Here is a 27,527-nt window from a genome sequence, read left to right on the forward strand (position 1 = left end):
AAGCTACACTGTCTTTCCAATCCAAACTGCCTCAACTTCCAGCCTTTTATCAGAAGCCAAATGGAGACATAAAATCTCTATCTCTACCATCTCAATTGAAATCTTTGTTTTGCTTTTTATGCACCTTGAGATCATTTTCTGTGATGAAAAGAGCTATACAAGTTTAATACATTTTTATTATTACTTCTATACCAGGAAGTTATTGTAACAAATTGATTGCTACAGGTAGTCCTCCAATTGGGGGCATACAGCTAGCCTCGCAATTTGTGGGAAAGCAACATTTTGTGCTTTTCATGTTGCTTTTTAATGTTTAACACTCTTTGGTTCTGTCTCAGCAATAGATATTGCTTTTTTTTCTCCAACAACAGCAGCAGCAGCCCCTGCCGCCACAGTTACTCTATTGTCCTGAGTTTGACACTTAGGGGAGAGATGACACTGCCGGCTTGAAAGAGGCAGCCTATCAGTGACTCATCCTTGCCGATGTCCCAATAGCTCAGTGACCGTTACAGGCATGAGGATTCCCACAATCTCCCCCATGACACTACCCAGAGGCACCACTTAGTCTGTCGGTCTCCATTTTGGACCAGACTAGCCCAGTGGAGGGGGGCAACACGGTGCCCCATCTCTGTTCCTGTTTGCAGAGGGCAGTGGCCCTGCACCATCCCTCTGCCAGGAAGGAGGATGTTATTGTGAAATATGTGATTGTTTCACATTCATCATTTCTTAAAGGAAATCAGGAGCTACAGTGCCTTCAGAAAGTATTCACACGCCTTGACTTTTTTCCACATTTTGTGTTTGGTCAATGATCTGCTCTAAATACTCTGTCAAAGTGATAGAACAATTCTAACATTTATTACAAATTAATGAAAAATAAAACACCAATATATTGATTAGATAAGTATTCAAGAAACACGTTTGGCAGCAATTACAGCTGTAAGTCTTTTGGAGTAAGTCTCTAAGAGTTTCGCAAACTTGGATTGTATAATATTTGCCTTTTTTTTAAAGTATTATTCTTCAAGCTCTGTCTAGTTGGTTGTTGAGTATTGCTAGACCACCATTTTCAGGCCATAGATTTTCAAGCTGATTTTAAGTCAAAACTGTAACTAGGCCACTCAGGAACATTCAATGTCGTCTTGGTAAGCAACGCCAGTGTATATTTGGCCTTGTGTTTTTAGGTTATTGTCCTACTGAAAGGTGAATTCGTCTCCCAGTGTCTGTTGACAAGCAGACTGAACCAGGTGCCTTGTTACAAACAGGACGTATGTTTTTGAATATTTTTATTCTGTACAAGCTTCCTCCTTTTCACTCTGTTATTTAGGTTAGTATTGTGGAGTAACTACAATGTTGATGATCCATTCTCAGTTCTCTCATATCACAAACATGAACTGTTTTATAAAATCACCATCAGCCTCTTAGTGAAATCCAGAAGCATTTTCCGTCTTCTCCGTTAACTTAGTTTGGAAGGACGCCTGTATCTTCGTAGTAACTGGGTGTATTTATACACCATCCGAAGCCTAATGAATAACTACCACAATCAAATAGGTATTCAGCATCTGCTTTAAACAGTTTTACACATCTATCAATCGGTGCCCTTTTTTGCGAGGCTTTGAAAAAATTCCCTGGTCTTTGTGGTTGAATCTGTGTTTAAAATGTGCTACTCTGTTGAGGGACCTTACAATTATCTGTGTGTGTGGGGGGTACAGAGATGGGGTGGTTGTTCAAAAATCATGTTTACCATTACTATTGAACACAGAATGAGTCCATGTAACTTATGTGATTTGTTAAGCACATTTGTACTCCTGAACTTATTTAGGCTTGCCATAACAAAGGGGTTGAATAATTATTGACTCAAGACATTTCAACTTTAAATGTTTTATTAATTTGTCTAAATTTCTAAAAGCAAAATTCCTCTTTGACATTATTGGGTATTGTGTGTAAGCTGGTTATGCAAAATCTCAATTGAATCCATTTTAAATTTAGGCTGTAACAGAACAAAATGTGGAAAAAGTAAAGCGGTGTGAATACTTTCTGAAGGCACTATCTTTTTAGTACTAGCCGATTTCTTTCATCTCTGTCTTATCATTCTAATTTATCTATAGCCTTTCCCCCAGGTGTTTTGCCGATCACAGCCTTGTTTTCAATAAGCAGAGATGTCAGTTATGATGGATTGTGTCGGTGTCCGTAGTGCATCTGTGCAGAACTCGGGATGAGTTCAGATGTGGAGAAGACATCAGCTGTTGAAGGGCCTTCCATCATATCAGTGTAATTCATTGTAATCTCTTTATCGTATAATTATTTTTTTGATAGCATATAGATCCTGTCATTTTTCAGTTTGTATCACAGATAGGCCTGTGGTGTAAGTTATGGTGACTTATATATTAGATAGACTCGCTCGTTGTCTGTGTCGGATGAGATATCAAAACTCTTCTCAGTATTTCTGAACCATATAGCTACATGGACTGTCAGTGTGGAACAGGTGCTTTGAATGACCTCTCCATCTACTGTAGCACAACACTGATCAGTGACTGCCCATTCCATTAGCTCTTTAATTAGTTTGACATCTCAGCTCAGCAAAACTCAATCATTAGAAGTCCACATCATTTCCACTTCAAGCAGCAGCAGCAGTAGCCTTGAAATGGAGCCTAATCTGTCAGGCAGACAAAAGTCAGCGTCTGAAAATAAGTCTACCAACCAACCTCTAAATATAATAATCATTAAATACTGATCCCACACCATTAAACACAGCCGTAAGCAGCGGCTCAAGAGCCGCTAAAGAGGACCCAGCACGCAGCACTGTTTACACTACAAATGCGGTTGAGTTACACCATGTACAGTAAAATGAGCTTGACTGCCAGTAACTCTAGTCACTTACCAACAAAAGCATCATTTCCTGAAAGCTCCTCCTCCTTCTGCTCCCCTCCCCTCTGCTCTCTCCCCAGCACCTTAGAGCATTGAGGAACTAGACTACGATCAATATGACTAAACCTCTATGCAAATACCTGTCAGTCCAGCCGTAGCAGGAAATGTGTGTGTTTTAGGGCAGTGTTTTCTGCCCAGAGCTTACCTGTAGTCTGCGTTGTCCAAATGTGTGTGTTGGTGTTCTGAGGAGCTGGGCCGTCTGCTATTGGGAAACATTACAGCTGTGAGGTGTTTCCACAGCTCCAGCACATGGAACGATCTGTCGTTGTAAGGGAAAGGTGAATTAGGGGTGTGTGGTCTTTCCGCCCAAAGCTTTTGGACTCATGTCTTCTATTCTGCCGCTTTGGACTAAACTCTATTCACAGTTGGGACGACCACTTCCCAAGGTAAGGTTCGTCCTCAGTTCTTTATGTTGAAGTGTGTAAAGCAGAGCTCTGTGTCTGGGGTGAACAATCATTTATAGATGTTTGCGGGATGGCTGTTTTCATTTATTTTCTTTTTTTGTACCGATGTGTTTGTTTGAAACACTGACTGTCGCGTAGGTAATGGAGAATAAGTAGTAGGTTAGGTGTTATCTGGTGAACTGATTTGGTTATTTATTTGTTTGCTTTCTGGAATGGGTTATTGTTTAATATTCTTCCTTCTCCTCCTCCACCTCCTTGGTAGAATAGAAATCGTCAGTACACCTAGGCCTCACCCCTTCTGCCTAGCTTGCATTATGGCCTCCTCTGACCTATATAGAATTAGCTAAAGTTTGGTTAAGTTCAGACATGTATAGGCTAGGTTACTGCTCTATCAATAACTACTAATTACATGTTCATGTCAACAACAAAAAATCAGCTGCACATTCTCTTCATTCTTAGACATTGGACTGCGTTATATTCAATATGCTATTATAAATAAATAGATGACTATTGAATGAATATTATATCAAGCATATTGGTGGTTTTGGAGTTTGTTCTGTTTCACATTGGGCTTCCTATGCTGCTCGTCTCTGTTGGTGTCTGCCAATCACGATATAAACGCTGTCTGGACCACAGCCTTCCAGTAAGTCCTAGAACCTGATCGCTGCGCATGACCACCATACATACAGCAGAAGTGCCATGCTCTCTCCTCATCTCTCTATTCCAAGTATAGAGGACAGAACACAGTCATACATTCTCTGAATGTTTTTTGTTCTAAATGAATCTGGAATGTATTCGATTCATGTTCATTCAGCTAATGACATGATTTGGCTGCAAGGTTGATATTATCAACAAATTCAGTGTTTTCATCACAATGCCCATTTTTACAGTTGAATCCGTGCGTCATGCAGTGGTCTGTGTCATGCTCTTTCATTGACGTCCAATGTACGCAGACAGACGGTATTTTTTCCAACAAGTGAGTGTAGAGTAGTCCACTGTAATACTTTCCCGGTCCAGAGGTGGTGTGTGTGTGTGTGTGTGTGTGTGTGTGTGTGTGTGTGTGTGTGTGTGTGTGTGTGTGTGTGTGTGTGTGTGTGTGTGTGTGTGTGTGTGTGTGTGTGTGTGTGTGTGTGTGTGTGTGTGTGTGGATGTGTATGTGTATGTGTATATGTGTGTGTGTGTGTGTGTCCTCTCTCTCGCTCGTCTTGTCTTGTCCACTGCAGATACAAGGGAGTCAGCACTATTTTAGGCCCGGAGTGGCAGCAAGGCATGTTTTACTGGAACTGGGAGAGCGGAATGTTAACATGGGCTTCTGGTGTTGGAGTGCCAGTGTGTGGGGTGGGATTTTAAAAGGTGCTTTTTTTCTTCAGCCAATTCCATTCCAAATCAAAAGAGAAACTGGCATTAAAAGTGATATGTCATTGTAATTTGGTTAAAACCAGGGGTTGGAAGCAAAATTATTTTCCAATTGTTTTGTTCTGAACAGAACCACACATTATTTTGCATTCCATTCCACTGTTCCAACCAGCAAAATAAAGTTCTGAACTGGTTTGAACCAAACAATTGTTTATCGTTCCTTTCTGTTCCTTTTTAAACCTCTGAATTCATTTTATTTTTACATTTAGCACAACATTAAATGGCTTCACCAATGGATAGAGCAGCTTGCTGTGGAGCGGGCAAGCTATGTACATGCATTGGACAGACAAGTAGGGTGTAACATGCGACTGAAATTTTGCGGGTGAGGAGAGCGCTGGGCATGAAGCACTGGGTATTTTTGTTATGACATGCATTATCTGAATTATGCTCATAGAATTATACCTACAGAGGAGCAGCTTCTATGAAGGAACTTTGAATGTCTTTGAAATTCAGAGTTGGCGTAACTAACGTTGGACCAGGGCTAGCCCTTGACCATGACTCTCAGTTCCATTACATTACACATAATGCTGCCTAGAGTTTTCCAGAGCTAAACCAGAGCTAGCAACAAGCTAGCTAGCTAACAAGCTTGTGTGTGCAGGGCAGCACCAGAATTAAAATAAGAAAACATGTCTTACCTTTTGGACTTAATAAATCCAATGTCAAACGTGATAACTATAGAATACTTAACCAGCATTGAAAAAGTGAATCCATTGTTCTCTAATTAATTTCTTACTCATGCATGTAATGCCAGTAGCTACAATAGACGATGCATGCTTCGAGGGGTGGGGCAGGTAGCCTACACACACACACAGATGCATGCTTCGAGGGGTGGGGCAGGTAGCCTACACACACACACAGTGGCAAAGGTTTTCAGCTGGCAGGCAGGCAGGCAGGCAGGCAGGCAGACACTGGAAGAAGTTCCAGTGACAGTGAGGGCTTTGCGTATGCGCATTGTTCCGTTTTTTGTGGGACTGGAAAAAAATGCCCGGAATGTAAAATAACGTTATTAACCGGTTCCCATGCTTTTAAAATAATGGTTCTCTTCCATAACATTGAAGATCACTTTCATTCTCGGTTCTGGTTCTGTTCCTTGAAAATGTGCGGGGTTTTTTCTGTTTTCTTTTATTTGTTCCCTTGAACTGGTCCCTAACCCTGGTCAAAACTGAAAAGGGTTTTGGATTTAATTTATTTTAGCCTATTTAGTGTGTCCATAAAATATGGATATTGACATTGTAAGTGTTGTGGAGTGTGATGCAATCTTAGGCTGCACAATAACCCGGCAATTCTTGGGAACTGAGTTATCTGACGTCAGCACCCTGATGAAGCCATTTCCCTTAAGCCATGAGAATGCAGGCTCACATCTGCCCCCCACCCCAAAACACACAAACACAACTGCACACACACAATATCAACTTGACCGCTTTTGTTTCCACTTTTATTTGTTCTGATTCCTGAGTCACACGTGGTGCTGGTTTACGGTAAGCTTCAGAATCCCACCCTCTTTGTTTTTCAGAGACAATGGGTGCATCTCAATACTCCTTTCTGTCATCTGCACTGTTCTGAAGAAAGAAAGAAATAACGATGGGTGAAAGTGATATGAATATCCACCATTAAAAAAGTGATATCACCTGTCCAGTTTTTTCACAGTGCAGATTTCGAAAAAGAAAGAAAGCAGGAGAGGAAGCCACATTATACTATTGACCTTCTCCCAGTGTGTGTCAGCTGCTCTCCACCCAGCCCTTCTGCACTTCCTATTGGCAGAGAGATCACTGGGGCCGCTGACTGCTGCTCTCCTATTGGGCTAACCCTCTTCCTTATCGGGTGACTAGCTTATTCAGATTTCTTATTAAAGCTGACTAAGTTGACTGTGAGCTCATTGTTGCGGGGAAGAAGAGAGGTGTTCCGTGTAAGAGAATTGAGCATTGCGTAACATTCAGATATAAATGTGCTGTTTACACCATACATTATTCTCTGGTGTGTAGAACAGACATTTCTACATTACATTTCTCTTATCTTAATGTTGTACCCGTCTGAATGCATTTTATGGTGGTGCTGCTGTTGGAGTAAGAGGATCGTTGTGCCCTACTGCCCCTCCACAGCCTGAGAGAGTCCCGTTCTCTCCCTGCCAACCCAAAACAGACAAAGCCATCTCAGCAGGCCTCATAGCCAACTGTATTGTTTTTTTATCATTAAAATATGATAGCCTGCTATAGCATCCTTTTATTATTGAAAAGTGTGCAAGCACTGTACACCATGTTAGGTGATGTGGGTAACAGACTGCCTGGGATAAAAGAATCCAGACCGCTCCGTGGCCACAGGCCACGTCAGGCTCTGGTTACGGCAGTAGGTACTGGGTTCCATACAGGGACCACGTGACCCACACAGGACACTGGAGACAGGTGGGGCTTCCTCCTCCTGCCGTCCCTCCTACACAACAATTGCTGACCCCTGTCCCAGACAGACACTGATTTTAAGGTCTGTTTTACGTCCCCTACCTGGAATTAAAAGCTTAGGATTGGGGGAGGGTAAGTTGTTTCCACACAAGCTACAGCTGTTGGGAGTGTTTCAACCAGCTGTGTTGGCATCCGGCACTGTGGACAGTGATGTCATCAACTTGAGTCCACACAGGCTGGCATATTGGAACTTCACAGAACTACTTGGCTCCTGCCCTAATACTTTTTAATAGACCACACAGCAGTGGAGAGGAAAGAAGGAAGTCTGTGTTGTCATTCTGCTAAAAACACTAGCTACAGCAAATGTTGGGTAGAAAAACAAACAAACAAAACATCACAATGAGAGTTTGTTGTCTTGAGACATACTGGATGTCTGTGTGACTCTCCACTTCCTGGGCTGGCCTGGCTGACTAGAGGGGGATTCCCTGGCTGCCTCGTCAGCTTCTTTGGAGGAGGAGGAGGAAGAAGAAGTGGTGGGTAGGGCTTCAGGAAGTCTGCTTATCCCCTCTGGGGAGGAGGAGGTATAAGCTGCCCTGAAACACAAACCTATGATCAGCTTACCCACACCACCAAATAAAAACCTTTACTATTAGTGGATAAAATGTCAAACTGACCTAAGATGAGTGTAATACGGGAAACTTCATCCGGGAGCTAAAATGGGCCAGAGAGAAACACTCTGTATGTTACGACTTCCTGAAAAGATAGACATACCTTCTAGAGCTGAGCCATGCCTTCTACAGTTGCTGAACAATGACCAGCCTCATGTCTTATCACAAGCCTGCTATGTAAAGCTACTATCATTATTTTAATTATGTTGGGAAAGCTTCTTGGCCAGAGACAGGATGTTTGTTTTGTTTTTAAATGTTATTACATTTGTTATTAAATGTGTTTACTTCACATGACAAGGAAAATAAGAATGTCGGCTAGCTAAAAGACATCCAATTCAAGATGGCCCAATTAACAACAAGTACAGATATTTGTGAGTGATTCATGTCTGATGGCTTTGTCATTGGCAGTGCTGCTTTAACTCAGGAGGCAGTCAACACAATCATCTCAGACCCAGCAGTGTATGCGTTGCCTTGCTTTCTGACAGGGATGCTAATTGCAGCGATTCTTTACTCTCAATGTTTCCATTACTCAATGCAGCCAGGCAACTGCAATTATCCCAGGCTCTCAAACACAATTTAGTGCGTGCGTGCGTGCATGCGTGTGTGCGTGCATCTGTGTCTCTGTGGTCACATCCAGGGGGTTGTATCATGTGACTGAAGGATTGTGGAAAGGGGGTCTACAGGTACTGTATATATGGGCGTGAATGTGGTTTTCCTCTGCGTGGGTCAGGATGATGAGAAAAGGAGAATGCTGGGTTAAGCACTAAAACAGGAGAAAATGAAGTGTAAGAGGAACCTGTGAAGGACTGGCTTTGTGTGATGACATGAGGACTGACCAACAAACTGGGTACTAGCCAACCAACACGCAGCTCTGCCGTTTCATAAATAAACACACAACTTGTCCTGGATTTTCACTTTGAAATCCTTTTCTCTCACAAAGGCCATACACTGTCTGCTACCACTCACTCTCTCACACACACACACGCATGAGCCTGCATGTGCATGCACGGACGCACACCACTCACTCATTCACAGATTTCTCCATGTTTCCCATCGCTCGCTCGCTCACTCTGCCATCTCCATGTTTCCCATCGCTCGCTCGCTCACTCTGCCATCTCCATGTTTCCCATCGCTCGCTCGCTCACTCTGCCATCTCCATGTTTCCCATCGCTCGCTCGCTCACTCTGCCATCTCCATGTTTCCCATCGCTCGCTCGCTCACTCTGCCATCTCCATGTTTCCCATCGCTCGCTCGCTCACTCTGCCATCTCCATGTTTTGTCCTGTGAGGATTAGGAGCCAGGCAGTCTGTGGCTGTTGTTGGCCAGATTATCATCAGTGCAGTTGGAATTCAGGCCTTATCTCTGCCTCACAGAACATAATCTTAGCTGCAGCACCAGCCGCATCACTGCGGGAACAAATAGTGCTTTACCAGTCACGGTTGCTTTGCTTCACATTTATTAAGAAAAATACATTCCAGTCTGCTCGGGTTATTCTCTCTCCTCCTCCTCTCGCTCTCTCTGTGAGTGGAGATTAGTGGATCTGGGGGTCCAATTGGTTGGTGATTTTAGAGAAGAACGACCTTGGCCATGATGTTTGGGTAGGGGATTGTTTCTGTTTGTTCATTATCAAAGCTCTTATCCTGGCTCTGAGAGGGAAAGGCTGCCGTCTCATCTTTGCTTTGATAATAAGGTTCGTCCTGTCTGAGCAAGAGGGTTGGAGTGGTGGGGAAAAGGACGTCATTATTTCTCATATCTGACTGTTCATGACAATATCAATTTGTCAATCAATAAACAAAATGTCTAAAGTATAAAGTGGTATGTGCATGTTATATCGTCTGGTCTTTTTGTGGTGAGTCTAATTGGAGGTAATGAAGGTTGCCTAGTTTCTAGTGTAAGAGAGTATGAAGCCCTTCCTTATGTTCACTGTAGGACGGAATTCATCACTAAGCTTGTGTTTCCACTGTATTAACTGCTGAGCAGTTGGGGGGAGGGGTGTAGTATATGTCTGCCTCTGGTTACATTTTGTTCCTCCTTGTTTACTAATCACTCATCTGCCGGAACAGCCACGTTTCTTGGAATGGTGGTGGGAGGGGCACTGGTGGAGGAATGGAGGGGGGAGAGTTTCCAGGGATCGTCTCGGCTTCTCTTCCCCATTTCTCTTCTGTCACACACAAAAAATGCAGCTGTTCCATTTTAGCTGGCCACAGGCACAAATCTTCAAGAGGCTGCTTTCGAAGCTCAAGTCTGATCTTGCCCTAGCAGAGCTAACACATGCACAAGTGCACACACACACACGACACAACCAGGAGTGTAATCAGAGCGCTTCCAGTAAACACTGATTAGCTGAGTGCTGTGCCCTTGCAAAACCCCTCTTTAGGAGCTCTTTGCCAGCCTTAAGACACATACATATCACACACACAACCGCACCACTCGTCCTGCTCCTCTGACCTTGTAAACACACACACAGACCCTGTTGGCTGGCTTCTAGCCCCCTTAGGGTTCCCCTAGAGCTGCTATCCTGCCTATTAAAGTCCCTCTCCTGTCCTCGCTGGTTGGTTGTGAAACCTCCCAGCCTGGGGTGTGTATGTACACTACATGACCAAATGTATGTGGACACCTGCTCGTCGAACATCTCACTCTAAAATCATGGGCATTAATATGGAGTTGGTCCCCCCTTCGCTGCTATAACAGTCTCCACTCTTCTGGGAAGGCTTTCCACTAGAAGTTGGAACATTGCTGTGGGGACTTGTTTCCATTCAGCCACGAGCAGTAGTGAGGTCGGACACTGATGTTGGGCGATTAGGCCTGGTTCGCAGTCGGCGTTCCAATTCATCCGAAAGGTGTTTGATGGAGTTGAGGTCAGGGCTCTGTGCAGGTCTGTCAAGTTCTTCCACGCTGATCTCGACAAACCATTTCTGTATGGACCTCGCTTTGTGCACGGGAGCATTGTCATGCTGAAACAGGAAAGGGCCTTCTGCAAACTGTTGCCATAAAGTTGGAAGCACAGAATCATCTAGAATGTCATTGTATGCTGTAGCATTAACATTTCCCTTCACTGGAACTTAGGGGCCCGAACCATGAAAAACAACCCCAGACCATTATTCCTCCTCCACCAAACTTCACAGTTGGCACTATGCTTTGGGGCAGGTAGCGTTCTCCTAGCATCCGCCAAACCCAGATTTGTCTGTCGGACTGCCAGATAGTGAAGCGTGATTCATTACTCCGGAGAACACGTTTCCACTGCTCCAGAGTCCAATGACGGCGAGCTTTACACCACTCCAGCCGACGCTTAGCATTGCGCATGGTGATCTTAGGCTTGTGTGTGGCTGCTCGCCCATGGAAACCCATTTTATGAATCTCCCGACTAACAATTATTGTGCTGACGTTGCTTCCAGAGGCAGTTTGGAACTCGGTAGTTTGTGTTGCAACCGAGGACAGGTGATTTTTATGCACTATGCGCTTCAGCACTTGGCGATCCCGTTCTGTGAGCTTTTGTGGCCTACCACTTCGCAGCTGAGCCGTTGTTGCTCCTAGATGTTTCCACTTCACAATAACAGCACTTATAGTTGACTGGGGCAAAGGGCCTTCCGAGTGGCGCAGCAATCTAAGGCACTGCATCGCTGTGCTTGAGGCGTCAAGACAGACCTGGGTTTGATCCCAGGCTGTGTCATAACCGGCCGTGACCGGGAGTCCCATAGGACGGTGCACAATTGGCCCAGCGTCATCCAAGTTAGGGGAGGGTTTGGCCGGGGGGGCTTTACTTGGCTCTTCGCACTTCTGGCTGACTTCGGTCGTCAATTGAATGGTGTTTCCTCCAACACATTGGTGCAGCTGGCTTCTGGGTTAAGCAAGCAGGTGTTAAGGAGCGCGGTTTAGTGGGTCATGTTTCGGAGGAAGCATGACTCGACCTTCGCCTCTCCCAGGCCCGTTGGGGAGTTGCAGCGATGAGACAAGATCGCAATTGGATATCACGATATTGGGGAGAAAAAGGGGGTAAAGTTCAAAATTAAACAGTTGACCGCGGCAGCTCTAGCCAGGCAGAAAGTTTATAAACTGACCTGTTGGAAAGGACGCATCCTGTGACGGTGCCACGTTGAAAGTCACTGAACTCTTCAGTGAGGCCATTCTACTGCCAATGTTTGTCTATGGAGATTGCATGGCTTTGTGCTCGATTTTATACACCTGTCAGCAACGGGTGTGGCCAAAATAGCCGAAGCCACTAATTTGAAGGGGTGTCCACATACTTTTGTATACATAGTGTATGTTCTGTAGTATGTAGAGTGTAGTCACTCTGGCTAGGCCCCTTCTTCCCACATGATCTAGTAATGTACACAGCACAACTGTACTCTTATTGACCGTGGAAAATGTTTCAGTAACAGCTTGTGCGACGAGCATGTTTTCATTTTGAGTGTATGCTCTGCTGTAGGTTCTTACTGTGCTGGACAGGGTGTCCTACCTGCTGTCCCTAGACAGTCCTTTGATATTAGATAGTGTTTTATTCCATGGTGTATATCTGACTTAGGCTGCTGGGTCATCTGTGGTTGGAGCCCCTGCTCTTGTTATGCAACGCTGGGCTAAGTTGATGCATTGGCCTCTGGGTGGTTCCACTGAACTGAAGTGTGGGGGTGTGGGAGCCTCTACCAATGACCGACCAGCCAATCATACTGTGGGAACACTATACACATAGTTACCAACACTTGTATTTAAGCACGCACTCACACATACAGTACATAAACGCACTCAAATACATTTACAAGCACACGTGTGTATTACATCACCACACACACACACACACACTCTTTCTCTCACACACACGCACACACACACACAGTGTTGGAAAGGACATGGCATCTCCTCCATGGGGCTTGTCTCTCTCTCCCACCCTCTCTCTGGGTCCATGTTTATAGGTCTCATGGGGTGCCTGTGGGAGGTAGTTAGTGAACATGGCAAATGGAGCCGCTACAATATGAATGAAGAGGGTCTGGAAGGCAGCCATGCCTGAAATGAGATACACAGGCGCTCCACACACACATTCACATCTGTCTAATTAGGCTATGCTCTCCAGAGAGAGTGTTATGTTGGCTGAGGACCAGGCTTAGTGTGTCGTCATGTCCCTCCCATAACCTCTGTATGAGAAGCACAACTCCTCTGTTATGCTTGTAGAATAAGATTTAGGTCAAAGTTGTTGTCACAAAATCATCATGCATAATATGTTATATTGCATAATGAATATTCAAAACATACTGGAAGCAGTTTGATTGTACAGTATGTGCTCTTTGGCATTGGATATTTTTTTGTAATAACAATGGTTAACACCAAGGAATAATCCCACAGTACAAAGATAAACAACTGTCCTTGTTATACCCCATGGAATCTGCTGCAATATAAAAAGGTCCAGCAGCACTAACTTGATCCAGAAAGGAGAGAATGAACTAACATATTGTCTGTTGCCCTGTCTCTGTTTCCAGGACCTGTCCTGCATCGATGACCTCTCCAACTCTCTGTTCTCCTCTCCGGCCGACTCGCTGTCAGAGTACGCCGATGCCCAGGCCTTCATCCCCACAGATAACCTGGCCCACGTGCCCACGATATGGGACATAAACACACCAGCACAGAGCCAGCTGGAGGTGAGGGGACCTGACAATGTGCACACACACATAGAGAGAGAGACTCTCACTTTTTTATGTCTCACTCATACACACTCACACACAGAAATAAACACGTCAGAAAAAACACATAAGCCGTTTTCTTTTTCTCACACAAGACAACGAAACATGTATAACTGCCTTCAGAAAGTATTCATACCCCTTGACATATTCCACATTTTCTTGTTACAGCCTGAATTCAAAATGGATTAAATCAATTTTTTTCTCTCACACGTCTACACACAATACCCCATAATGACAAAGTGAAAACATGTTTTTAGAAATGTTTTCAAATGCATTGAAAATGAAATACAGCAATATGTCATTTACATAAGGATTCACACCTATGAGTCAATACTTTGTAGAAGCACCTTTGGCAGCATTACAGCTGTGAGTCTTCCTGGGTAAGTCTCTAGGAGCAATCCACACCTGGATTGTGCAACATTCACCCGTTATTCTTTTCAAAATTCTTCAAGCTCTGTCAAATTGGTTGTTGATCATTGCTAGACAACCATGTTCACATCTTGGGATAGATTTTCAAGTAGATTTAAGTCAAAACTGTAACTCGGCCACTCAGGAACATTCACTCCAGTTTAGATTTGGCCTTGTGTTTTAGGTTATTGTCCTGCTGAAAATGTAATTCATCTCCCAGTGTCTGGTGGAAAGCAGACTGAAACTGGTTTTCCTCTAGGATTTTGCCTGTGCTTAGCTCCGTTACATTAATTGCTTTGCCATATTTTTTGTGGCATTACTTTAGTGCCTTGTTGCAAATAGGATGCTTGTTTTGGAATTCTGTACAGGCTTCCTTCTTTTTATTCTGTCAATTAGGTTAATGTTGTTCATCCATCCTTCTCCTATCACAGCCATTAAACTCTGTAACTGTTTTAAAGTCACCATGTGAAATCCCTGAGCAGTTTCCTTCCTCTCTGAAAACTGAGTTAGGAAGGACACCTGTATCTTTGTAGTGTCTGGGTGTATTGATACACCATCCAAAGTGTAATTAATAGCTTCATCATGCTCAAAAGGGATATTCAATGTTAGATTTGTTAATTTTTTACCCATCTACCAATAGGTGCCCTTCTTTACGAGGCATTGGAAAACCTCCTTGGTCTTTGTGCTTGAATCTGTGTTTGAAATTCACTGATCATCTGAGGGACCTTACAGATAATTGTGGGGTATGTGTGGGGTACAGAGATGAGGTAGTCATTCAAAAATCATATTAAACATTCCATTTATTATGGGACTTGTTAAGCAAATGTTTACTCCTTATTTAGGCTTTCCACAATAAAGGGGTTGATTACTTACTGACTCCCGGGCAGAGGTCTAAGGCACTGCATCTCAGTGCTAGAGTTGGCATTACTGACCCTGGTTCGATCCCGGGCTGTATCACAACCGGCCGTGATCGGGAGTCCCATAGGGTGGCGCACAATTGGCCCAGCGTAGTCCGGGTTAGGGGAGGGTTTAGCCGGGGTAAGCTGTCATTGTAAAATAAGAATTTGTTCTTAACTGACTTGCCTAGTTAAATAAATAAAATAAAAATACATTTAAGCTTTTTATTTTTGTATTAATTTGTGAACATTTTGAAAAACTTAATTCCACTTTGACATTGTGGTATTGTGTGTAGTGGGCCATTGACCAAAAATCTGTAGCACAACAAATTGTGGAAATGTAAAGGGGTGTGAATACTTTCTGACGGCACTGTACATGCTTCACCACACACTACTACCTAGATAACTAACACCACTATGCTCATACCCACACATACACACTCACTCTAAAAACAAGATCAGGTGTCTGTGTGCTTAACACTAAACAGCAATTCTCAAATACACATCATGTGCAGTTGGCAAATGTTGCCTCTAGGGGTCAGATAAGCAAATAAACTCAGAAATGTATTTTTCATATAGGTTCTGTTATTATTTTATCCATTATCTAGTTGGCTGTTACTGACAAGATGACTCATCACTCTCTCATGTTGTGTTTCCAGATGTTCCCACATTCATGACATACACTCACTCACCACTGTGTGACTGGCATATTTTCATTAGTTTGTGTTTGTTTTTTGTTTGTTCTCCCTGCAGCTGAATGTCAACAGGTTTCAGGGTTTGAACAGTTTGGAGGATATCTCTGCCATTATCAGCACCCCACCTTTGGGAGGATACCAGGTAGCCTCAACCCTTCAAATCTAATCAGAACTAAATTAGTCAAGTGACTGAATGAGGGCCCTGTTTTGACAGGCATAAGAATGTGGAGATGGAGCCAACACTGACTGCATCATTTTAAATATGCGGCACAAATTCAAAATGAGATTGGCATAAATGTTATTATTATATGTCATTTTTTTTACCCCCTTTTCTATCATGTCTCATCGCTGCAACTCCCCGACGGGCTCGGGAGTCGAAGGTGGAGTCATGCGTCCTCCAGAACATGACCCGCCTAACCGTGCTCAGTAACACCCGCCAGCTTAAACCGGAAGCCAGCCGCACCAATGTGTCGGAGGAAACACTGTTCAACTGGCGACTGGGTCAGCCTGCAGGCACCCGGCCCGCCACAAGGAGTCGCTAGAGTGCGATGAGCCAAGTGAAGACCCAAACCCTCCCCTAACCCAGACGGAGCTGGGCCAATTGTGCACAGTCCTATGGGACTCCCCGCCACGGCCGGTTGTGGCACAGCCTGGGAATGAACCCGGGTCTGTAGTAACGCCTCTGGCACTGCGATGCAGTGCCTTAGACGGCTGCACCACTCGGGAGGCCCCAGCATAAATGTTTTAATTCGAGTGAATTGTTGCTGTATTTTTGCGGACGTTCCAAAAACAGTTTTTAAAATAATATATTGAGTAAAGCAGTTTGTTTTGGTAACTTCTTTGTCAAAATAATGTTCCTGTGAGGCTTTGCTCTTCGGAGTCCTTCCGAAACACTGAAGGCTAATGATCTGATGTCCAATCAGGCTCCCATTGACATTAATGAATTAACCTTATTAGGTTAATTATGTCCAATTAGCAGTCTCTCCACCCTTTGACCTGTAACCATCCACAAATATTTTGTTTGTTCATTTCACCTCACATCTATCTTGTCCAGTTGGTTGAGGATATTTTACTAACATCTCTTCCTCATCTGCACTGATCTGAAAAGAAAACAGGGGCATTTGCTTTTCACCTGTCCAGTTGTATCATACCAGTGTAGACGGCGAGGAGACCAGTAATGTACAGGATATTAACTAAATGACCTGTGTCCCCTTGCTTCTGCAGGCTCAGAGAAACCAGACTCCGGCAGAAGAGGAGGCAGAGGAGGAGGAGGAAGAGACAGAGGAGCTGGGACATGTAGACACCTACGCTGACTACAAACCATCCAAATGTACGCTGCCCTGCACTACTCTCAAGACACAACCTATTTATCCTCTCTTATTGGTTTCCTTTGTGGAAGGAATTATTATTTAGTCTGTCTATTTAGTCTGTCTATTCAATCTTTAAACTATTTTGTCCTTCCTCAGCCACCATAGGGATCTCCCACCCAGACATAGTGGTGGAGACCAACACGCTGTCCAGCGTCCCTCCACCTGACATCACCTACACTCTGTCCATTCCTGACTCCACCATCAACTGTGGCCTGCTCTCTGCCCTGCAGCTAGAGGCCATCATCTACGCATGCCAGGTAACACACCACTCTATCACCTCTGACCCCTGACCTCACACATCTGGTCTGACAGGAACAAGTTTGTTCTTGGGAACTACAGTATGTGGGTCATGCAAAAAAGGATAGAGTATACATTGGTTTTAAACAACTGTTTCTGCTGTAATACCTACTTCAGCTGTGCTTTTGATATCTTTCTGTGAAAGACGTTTGTTCAATGGGATTACTGTTTTATTAATTGCCGGTCTTCATAAGAGTCTACTAGATGACTAGAATGTGAAGTGTTAGTGTTTCTACTTGCGTGGACACATGAGTGACGCTGTGCTCCCTGTGTGCTCCCAGCAACACGAGGTAATTCTGCAGAACAACCAGAGAGCAGGCTTCCTAATAGGAGACGGTGCCGGAGTAGGTAAGGGCCGCACGGTGGCCGGCATCATCCTGGAGAATTACCTAAAGGGAAGGAAGAAGGCGCTATGGTAAGACACTAGATACTCCACCCAATGCATTACCCAGCCTAGCTCTGTTTCTCCCTACCTAATAGGTTTCTCCTACCAGTACGTAGGTGCGGGTCTCCCTGTCTAACAGATTTAGATTTAATGGTTTTGATTGTAAAACGTTAGTTGTAGTGAATATTGCTTCAGGAAGGGGCCTTTGTGACCTGCGTTAGAAACCATCACTGTAAAACAAACCTATTCAGTTGTGCTCCACCATTGTTTGTAAAGATGCACTCGTTCTCCTCTTTCCCCACACAGGTTCAGTGTATCCAATGACCTGAAATACGACGCAGAGAGAGATCTGAAAGACATAGATGCTCCCACCATTCCTGTGCATGCCTTAAACAAGGTGAGTGTTTAAGGAAAAGCAAACCACACTCCAGAACAATATTTGTTCTCAGTCATCCATATCCATCAGATTTACCTAATGTCTTTCCCTGGCGAAACCTGTAATTATGTTATTTCCCTGTAGATAAAGTATGGAGACACAGCTACCTCAGAAGGAGTCCTGTTTGCGACATACTCTGCACTGATTGGGGAGAGCCAAGCAGGGGGGCAGCACCGCACCAGACTCAAGCAGATCCTGGACTGGTGCAAGCCCGGCTTTGATGGAGTTGTATCCTTGTATACTACATTATCACCTTGCTCAATGACCACCATTACCTGAAGTATCTAGCTGGCCATTTTAGAAGAATGGATGTACTGCATCTGTTATCTGCTAATTATGACTAACCCTAAAATGTGAACATACTTGATCAATAGTTTGGATGATATTGCCACTTCTGTCAGTTCTAGCATGGCATCTAGCCCAGTAACTAGTGATAGGAGTGCATACATCACTCAATGTTTACAGTTCATATTGTAGCTGCAGTACTTTGCCCTTGACTGTGTTCCTAGATTGTGTTTGACGAATGCCACAAGGCCAAGAATGCTACGTCCACCAAGATGGGCAAGGCCGTGCTGGACCTGCAGCACAACCTGCCACTGGCCAGGGTGGTTTACGCCAGTGCCACAGGTGGGCCTTTCTCACACTGTACCTGAACCTCTGTCTTCTCTTTCACTATCGCTCCTTCTTACAATACCTGTACTTTAGAACTGTTTGTCTTCCTGTTCCAATCTCTGTTTCCCTTTCTCAATCTTATTCAGACTGTATTTGTCTTCCCTCTTCCTCTCTCTCCCTGTCTCTTCGCTACTCTCTCTCACCTGCTCTCGCTCTCTCTCTCTCTGTATCAACATCTCACCCTGCTTCTCTGTCTCCCTCCAGGTGCCTCTGAGCCAAAGAACATGATCTATATGAGCCGCCTGGGGATCTGGGGCGAGGGCACGCCCTTCAAGACCTTTGACGACTTCCTGCACGCCATCGAGAAGAGGTCTGACCTTATTCCACACATCATTTACCTGATTTATGTCACTGTATTACCAGTATCATATTATTCAAATGTTTATGATTATCTATGTTGTGAGAATGACATCTCGTAATGTTGTGGGTACCAGACCAGTCCTGGCTTCCAGGATTCAGCATCGCTGACAGGCTGCCTGTGGCTTTGATTTTTGATTGACAGGGGTGTAGGCGCCATGGAGATTGTTGCCATGGACATGAAGGTGAGTGGGATGTACATCGCCCGGCAGCTGAGCTTCTCAGGGGTGTCCTTCCGCATCGAGGAGATCGGCCTGGATGACGACTTCAAACTGGTCTACAACAAAGCTGCCAAACTGGTAAGACTGACTTGATAGTGTGTGCGTGTTGATTTCATTTATTTGCTAAGTTTATTTGGATAAGGACAATGTAGATCAAAAACATTAGTCTTAGAAGTGAGAAGTGATGCATTGCAGCGTTGATACGTTTGAAAACAGAAGTCAAGACATGACACAAAAGTCATTGAAATGAAAGCTGGAAGAGGTGGAGACCCACACACTTCAAAAAAGAGGAATACATCCAAAACTGAGGCTGAAATGCAAAGAAAGTATGTTTTAGTTGGACATCATGGTGCATAAATAATTTATACTGTGTAGAAAAGTGCATAAATAAGAGGTGAAAACAAAATAGAAAGGTTTTGGCATCAAGCCATCATCAGTGTGACTGGTGAGCACACACGCTAAGCTTCTATTGGAGGTTAATTACATATGTCACATGATCTAGTGAACAAATCTATACATGCAAACAAGTATGTGATTAAAGTACAGGAGTGGACAGAGAAGTATCAAAATCTTTGCTATTACATATACCATGTGAACATTTCCTACGACTAAATAAGACAGGATTATAATAGGTCTAAAAGACCAGAATGTAGAGTGATGTCCAAATTAAACATCTTTATTTTTGCACTTAAGGCTTAGTTCTGGAGACAGTGTGCAGGTCTTAATATTTTCCACATCAAAGTCATTGCACATATTTCTGTTGGACCTGATAATATTAGAGTGTTAAAACACATGATGATGTGAGATTATCTGTATGTGTATGTAGAAAGTTGTCAGATTTTTGTAAAGTGCAAGAGTGCAGTACTACCCTGTTAGGGTAAGATGACAAGCTTGTAAAGAGCAAGGAGACTGACCTATATATGTTTGTCCTCCTCAGTGGGCGGAGGCGCTGGCCGTGTTCATGCGTGCAGCGGACGAGCTGTGTCTGGTCAGCAGGAAGTCCCTGTGGGGTCAGTTCTGGTCTTCCCACCAGCGCTTCTTCAAATACCTCTGCATCGCCGCCAAGGTTCGCTGCCTGGTGGAGCTGGCCAAGAAAGAACTGAAAGCTGGCAAGGTGAGACTGACCAGCATTTATGTTCATTTATTCAGCCTTTATTTTATCATACATTTTTAAGATCAAAATTCTTGGCACCCTTTAAATCTGTACTCAGCCTCTGATTGACTTCCAAGAGGTTAGGAGTCACCATAAAGCAGAACTTGGTATCCTAGGTGACCTCCCTGAGGCCAAGGGTCAATGGCTTTAAATTCAGCCATCAATGGTTTCAAATGATCAATACATTTAATATAAGGCTCACTCTGACCCAAGTGCTCTTGACAACGTTGATTAAATGTTTTTATCAGAGGCCCGGAACACTTGGAGAACAAACAGATAAGCAAGAGTATTTATGCCTGCCCTTGAGGAGGTTGGCAGATTGGTACAAACCTCTCAGAGGAACGTGTCTATCTCACCATATGCATCTGTCTGTTGTTTGTCTATTAAACCTTTAAATATAGATGTTTTATCATGGGGGTTCAGCATTTTCCACACCAGAGTGTCATTTAGATGGGAATCTCTGGCCAAGAGGCATTATCACAATTATCTAAGCATTTGATTGGACAAAGAAAATCATAAAGGAAATAGAGCCATGTTTGAATGTTTTTTCCAGGTTGGTATGTGTTACTGTGACGCTCTGCTCATGTGTCTTGTTTCTCCCTTTCCCAGTGCATCGTGATTGGTCTACAGTCCACAGGAGAGGCCCGAACCAGAGAGGTCCTGGATGAGAACGATGGGCACCTGGACAGATTCGTATCTGCAGCAGAGTAAGTGTGTGTGTCTGTGCCCGTGTGTCTCTGAAGCCTTGGGTAAGTATAGTATTAGAGCAAATAGATTTTTGGCTAAGCCCTGATTCAACTCTGACACACACCACCACAGCTTCCATCTAGTGTAACCGGGGATTTCCAGCCTGACGCGCCTGTGGTTTTCATATAAATCATTTGTTTGTTGCCGGGTGAATGACCACTTCCTGGTTAGACAGCACTCCATTTGTCACTCTCCAGCTGCAGTCAAAGGTTCAGTCTGAACCCTTCTTCAGTACACACTACCTGAGGGTGTATGGGAAATCTGCCCTTAGACACTGATCCAAAGTCAGTTAAGCTGTTTCCCCGCTAATGGTTAAGGACTAGGATTTAGGGAGGGTAAGCTGATCCCCGATCTGTTCCTGCAATCAAGTTAAACCGGCAGCATACCTGTGTGTCAGGCTGGAAATAACGCTGTGTGTCTGCCTGCCTGGACCATCTGAACCTGGGAGACATGAAATGCATATGATGAGGCCAACCAGAGCTTGTCACTCATCTCTATAACCTGTCAGAACTGTCTTGACATTCTGTCAGCCTTCCACGGTGTTAGATTGAGAAGATAACATCTGTATGTCTGTGTCTGGTCATTTTTCTCCTCAGGGGTGTGTTCAAAGCTTTGGTACAGAAACACTTTCCCTCGGAGAAGCAGAGGAGAGAGAAGGCGCGTGGAAACAAGAGAAAACGTACGTTAACTAAAATAGTAAAAACTCTGGGTTCCTCTGGTGAGGTGTTTGTTCTGTCTGGTCCAAAGAAAATTTTGGACTAAGAGGAACGGTGGGCACTGCCCCCATCCCCACTGTACTCAGCAGCACTGCCTTGTTAACAAATCCAGGGGAGAACCCTGTAATGATAATAATAACAACTCTATTTGTGACCAGATTTCTTTATGGTGGCTTATGTCAAATTTAATTGACTTCATATCCAGTCAGTCTCAATATGTACTATTCAGGTAAAGCCACTGAGCCACAGTCTGAATTAGCTCATGTGTGTGTTCTGTCCACTAGGTAAGCCCAGGGGCCGGCAGCCCAAATTCCCAAAGCACACCATGGTGCATCTGGGGGGCGTGATCAACATCAGTGACGACAGCAGCACGGACACGGACGGCATGGACACCGACTCCAACTCCTCGCCAGACTCCCTGATGGACAATAACGATGACGTCATCTTCGTCCAGCACACCAGCTGTCACACAGGTACTAGAGTTTCACTCTCCTTTTAGCAATATTTTTGAATTGGTTCAGACCAAAAATGATCCACAGGTAAAAATATACACTGCGTGTACAAACTATTAAGAACACCTGCTCTTTCCATGACATAGACTGACCAGCTGAAAGCTATGATCCCTTATTGATGTCACCTGTTAAATCCACTTCAGTGTAGATGAAGTGGAGACAGGTTAAATAAGCATTTAGATATGGATTGTGTATGCGTGTGCCATTGAGGGTGAATGGGCAAGACAAAATATTTAAGTGCCTTTGAACGGTATATAGTAGTAGGTGCCAGGCGCACCGTTTTGAGTGTGTCAAGATCTGCAATGCTGCTGGGTCTCCCGTGTGTATCAAGAATGGTCCACCACCCAAAGGACATCCAGCCAGCTTGACACAACTACGGGAAGCATTGGAGTCAACATGGGCCAGCATCCCTGTGGAACGCTTTCAACACCTTGAGGCTCTTCTGAGGGCAAAAGGGGGTGCAAATCATTATTGGGAAGGTGTTCCTAATGTTTTATATACTCTGTATGTTATGCAATGCACACCTTGTGTTGAAGTCTAGTCAATAATTTAAGACAAAGAAAATTACAATAAAGAAACATGCATTTTAGGTCCACTGTACTCTCACACACACAGACAGTAAAAGCACTTAGCTGACATTTGGGGACATTTTACCATTCTCGCTCCCTTTATGACTGACCCTGTTATCAGTCGTTAACATGCCTCTGTCTGTTGGGGTTGGTTGGGTTCCTCAAGCCAGTATAGAGAAGATGAAGCAGAGCCTCCTGAACAAGATCGCTGACCTGGGAAAGGAACTACCTCTGAACACTCTGGATGAGCTCATTGACCAGTTTGGAGGACCAGAGATGGTATCGGAGGTACGTACACCTCTGTTACCGGGCTGGGCAGGCGCCACATAACCTTATGTCAGAGAGTACATAGTGAGGGCTCTATCAGACAAATGTGAGATGAGTACCGGTATGTTTCCTGTTTAGAGATTTGTGATTGATTGTTACATTTTGCTCTGAGGCACTCATTGACGACCTATGTTGTAGATGACGGGTCGTAAGGGTCGCGTGGTGCGGCGTCCTGACGGAAGCGTGCGCTACGAGTCGCGTGCAGAGCAGAGCCATACCATAGACCACATCAACCTCAAGGAGAAGGACCGCTTCATGTGTGGAGAGAAGGTGAGACACTGGACACTAGAACCATTCTACATGTGTGTCGAAGGATCTCACTCAAACTGGGTTTGTTTGTTCTTGCTTAGAAAATCATGATCCTGTGACACTATGTTCTGACCAGATATGATGGCATTATTTTATGTTCTGACTCGATATGATGACATTATTCTATGTTCTGACCCGATGTGATGGCATTATTTTATGTTCTGACTCGATGTGATGACATTATTCTATGTTCTGACCCGATGTGATGGCATTATTTTATGTTCTGACTCGATGTGATGGCATTATTCTATGTTCTGACCCGATGTGATGGCATTATTTTATGTTCTGACTCGATATGATGACATTATTCTATGTTCTGACCCGATGTGATGACATTATTTTATGTTCTGACTCGATGTGATGGCATTATTCTATGTTCTGACCCGATGTGATGGCATTATTTTATGTTCTGACTCGATGTGATGGCATTATTCTATGTTCTGACCCGATGTGATGGCATTATTCTATGTTCTGACCCGATGTGATGGCATTATTCTATGTTCTGACCCGATGTGATGGCATTATTCTATGTTCTGACCCGATGTGATGGCATTATTCTATGTTCTGACCCGATGTGATGGCATTATTCTATGTTCTGACCCGATGTGATGGCATTATTCTATGTTCTGACCCGATATGATGGCATTATTCTATGTTCTGACCCGATATGATGGCATTATTCTATGTTCTGACCCGATGTGATGGCATTATTCTATGTTCTGACCCGATGTGATGGCATTATTCTATGTTCTGACCCGATATGATGGCATTATTCTATGATCTGACCAGATATGATGGCATTATTCTATGTTCTGACCAGATATGATGGCATTATTCTATGTTCTGACCCGATGTGATGGCATTATTCTATGTTCTGACCCGATATGATGGCATTATTCTATGATCTGACCAGATAAGATGGCATTATTATATGTTCTGACCGGATGTGATGGCATTATTCTATGTTCTGACCGGATATGATGGCATTATTCTATGTTCTGACCGGATGTGATGGCATTATTCTATTATCTGACCCGATATGATGGCATTATTCTATGTTCTGACCGGATGTGATGGCATTATTCTATTATCTGACCCGATATGATGGCATTATTCTATGTTCTGACCGGATATGATGGCATTATTCTATGTTCTGACCAGATATGATGGCATTATTCTATGATCTGACCAGATATGATGGCATTATTCTATGTTCTGACCCGATGTGGTGGCATTATTCTATGTTCTGACCAGATATGATGGCATTATTCTATGTTCTGACCAGATTAAGGGCATTATTCTATGTTCTGACCGGATATGATGGCATTATTCTAGGTTCTGACGTCATTATTCTATGTTCTGACCAGATATGATGGCATTATTCTATGTTCTGACCAGATTAAGGGCATTATTCTATGTTCTGACCGGATATGATGGCATTATTCTATGTTCTGACGTCATTATTCTATGTTCTGAGCAGATATTATGGCATTATTCTATGTTCTGACCAGATATGATGGCATTATTCTATGTTCTGACCAGATTAAGGGCATTATTCTATGTTCTGACCGGATGTGATGGCATTATTCTATGTTCTGACCAGATATGATGGCATTATTTTATGTTCTGACTCGATATGATGACATTATTCTATGTTCTGACCCGATGTGATGGCATTATTTTATGTTCTGACTCGATGTGATGACATTATTCTATGTTCTGACCCGATGTGATGGCATCATTTTATGTTCTGACTCGATGTGATGGCATTATTCTATGTTCTGACCCGATGTGATGGCATTATTTTATGTTCTGACTCGATGTGATGGCATTATTCTATGTTCTGACCCGATGTGATGGCATTATTCTATGTTCTGACCCGATGTGATGGCATTATTCTATGTTCTGACCCGATGTGATGGCATTATTCTATGTTCTGACCCGATGTGATGGCATTATTTTATGTTCTGACTCGATATGATGACATTATTCTATGTTCTGACCCGATGTGATGACATTATTTTATGTTCTGACTCGATGTGATGGCATTATTCTATGTTCTGACCCGATGTGATGGCATTATTTTATGTTCTGACTCGATGTGATGGCATTATTCTATGTTCTGACCCGATGTGATGGCATTATTCTATGTTCTGACCCGATGTGATGGCATTATTCTATGTTCTGACCCGATGTGATGGCATTATTCTATGTTCTGACCCGATGTGATGGCATTATTCTATGTTCTGACCCGATGTGATGGCATTATTCTATGTTCTGACCCGATGTGATGGCATTATTCTATGTTCTGACCCGATATGATGGCATTATTCTATGTTCTGACCCGATATGATGGCATTATTCTATGTTCTGACCCGATGTGATGGCATTATTCTATGTTCTGACCCGATGTGATGGCATTATTCTATGTTCTGACCCGATATGATGGCATTATTCTATGATCTGACCAGATATGATGGCATTATTCTATGTTCTGACCAGATATGATGGCATTATTCTATGTTCTGACCCGATGTGATGGCATTATTCTATGTTCTGACCCGATATGATGGCATTATTCTATGATCTGACCAGATATGATGGCATTATTCTATGTTCTGACCGGATGTGATGGCATTATTCTATGTTCTGACCGGATATGATGGCATTATTCTATGTTCTGACCGGATGTGATGGCATTATTCTATTATCTGACCCGATATGATGGCATTATTCTATGTTCTGACCGGATGTGATGGCATTATTCTATTATCTGACCCGATATGATGGCATTATTCTATGTTCTGACCGGATATGATGGCATTATTCTATGTTCTGACCAGATATGATGGCATTATTCTATGATCTGACCAGATATGATGGCATTATTCTATGTTCTGACCCGATGTGGTGGCATTATTCTATGTTCTGACCAGATATGATGGCATTATTCTATGTTCTGACCAGATTAAGGGCATTATTCTATGTTCTGACCGGATATGATGGCATTATTCTAGGTTCTGACGTCATTATTCTATGTTCTGACCAGATATGATGGCATTATTCTATGTTCTGACCAGATTAAGGGCATTATTCTATGTTCTGACCGGATATGATGGCATTATTCTATGTTCTGACGTCATTATTCTATGTTCTGACCAGATATTATGGCATTATTCTATGTTCTGACCAGATATGATGGCATTATTCTATGTTCTGACCAGATATGATGGCATTATTCTATGATCTGACCAGATATGATGGCATTATTCTATGTTCTGACCAGATATGATGGCATTATTCTATGTTCTGACCAGATATGATGGCATTATTCTATGTTCTGACCAGATATGATGGCATTATTCTATGTTCTGACCAGATTAAGGGCATTATTCTATGTTCTGACCGGATATGATGGCATTATTCTAGGTTCTGACGTCATTATTCTATGTTCTGACCGGATTTGATGGCATTATTTTATAATCTGGCCGGATATGATGGCATTATTCTATGTTCTGACCGGATGTGATGGCATTATTCTATGTTCTGACCCGATATGATGGCATTATTCTATGTTCTGACCGGATATGATGGCATTATTCTGTGTTCTGACCCGATATGATGGCATTATTCTATGTTCTGACCAGATTAATGGCATTATTCTATGTTCTGACCGGATATGATGGCATTATTCTAGGTTCTGACGTCATTATTCTATGTTCTGACCAGATTAATGGCATTATTCTATGTTCTGACCGGATATGATGGCATTATTCTAGGTTCTGACGTCATTATTCTATGTTCTGACCGGATTTGATGGCATTATTTTATGATCTGACCGGATATGATGGCACTATTTTATGATCTGACCGGATGTGATGGCATTATTCTATGTTCTGACCGGATGTGATGGCATTATTCTATGTTCTGACCGGATATGATGGCATTATTCTAGGTTCTGACGTCATTATTCTATGTTCTGACCAGA

General features: G+C 43.3%; 1 protein-coding gene across 4 annotated transcripts in view; it reads left to right on the forward strand.

The window, feature by feature from the left end:
• Positions 1-27,527, forward strand: part of LOC106573581 (protein strawberry notch homolog 2) — a 118,814-nt gene that overhangs the window by 66,853 nt on the left and 24,434 nt on the right. The window contains exons 1-17 of one of the 4 annotated variants that reach the window (XM_014148742.3): positions 2,843-3,305; positions 13,269-13,427; positions 15,527-15,610; positions 16,693-16,798; positions 16,935-17,095; positions 17,417-17,550; positions 17,827-17,917; positions 18,041-18,184; positions 18,466-18,583; positions 18,833-18,938; positions 19,131-19,284; positions 20,144-20,320; positions 20,969-21,066; positions 21,703-21,785; positions 22,107-22,295; positions 23,070-23,191; positions 23,369-23,500. In XM_014148742.3, coding sequence (XP_014004217.1) covers positions 3,243-3,305; positions 13,269-13,427; positions 15,527-15,610; positions 16,693-16,798; positions 16,935-17,095; positions 17,417-17,550; positions 17,827-17,917; positions 18,041-18,184; positions 18,466-18,583; positions 18,833-18,938; positions 19,131-19,284; positions 20,144-20,320; positions 20,969-21,066; positions 21,703-21,785; positions 22,107-22,295; positions 23,070-23,191; positions 23,369-23,500 — 2,121 coding nt within the window. In that variant the 5' untranslated portion in view covers positions 2,843-3,242. Of the gene's footprint in view, positions 1-2,841; positions 3,306-13,268; positions 13,428-15,526; positions 15,611-16,692; positions 16,799-16,934; positions 17,096-17,416; positions 17,551-17,826; positions 17,918-18,040; positions 18,185-18,465; positions 18,584-18,832; positions 18,939-19,130; positions 19,285-20,143; positions 20,321-20,968; positions 21,067-21,702; positions 21,786-22,106; positions 22,296-23,069; positions 23,192-23,368; positions 23,501-27,527 lie in introns of those variants that run through there. The other 3 variants (XM_014148740.3, XM_045697235.2, XM_014148741.3) reach the window with 3 other exon arrangements.

Source organism: Salmo salar, chromosome 16 (assembly GCF_965601325.2).
Source record: "Salmo salar chromosome 16, fSalSal1, whole genome shotgun sequence".
Lineage (NCBI taxonomy): Eukaryota > Metazoa > Chordata > Actinopteri > Salmoniformes > Salmonidae > Salmo > Salmo salar.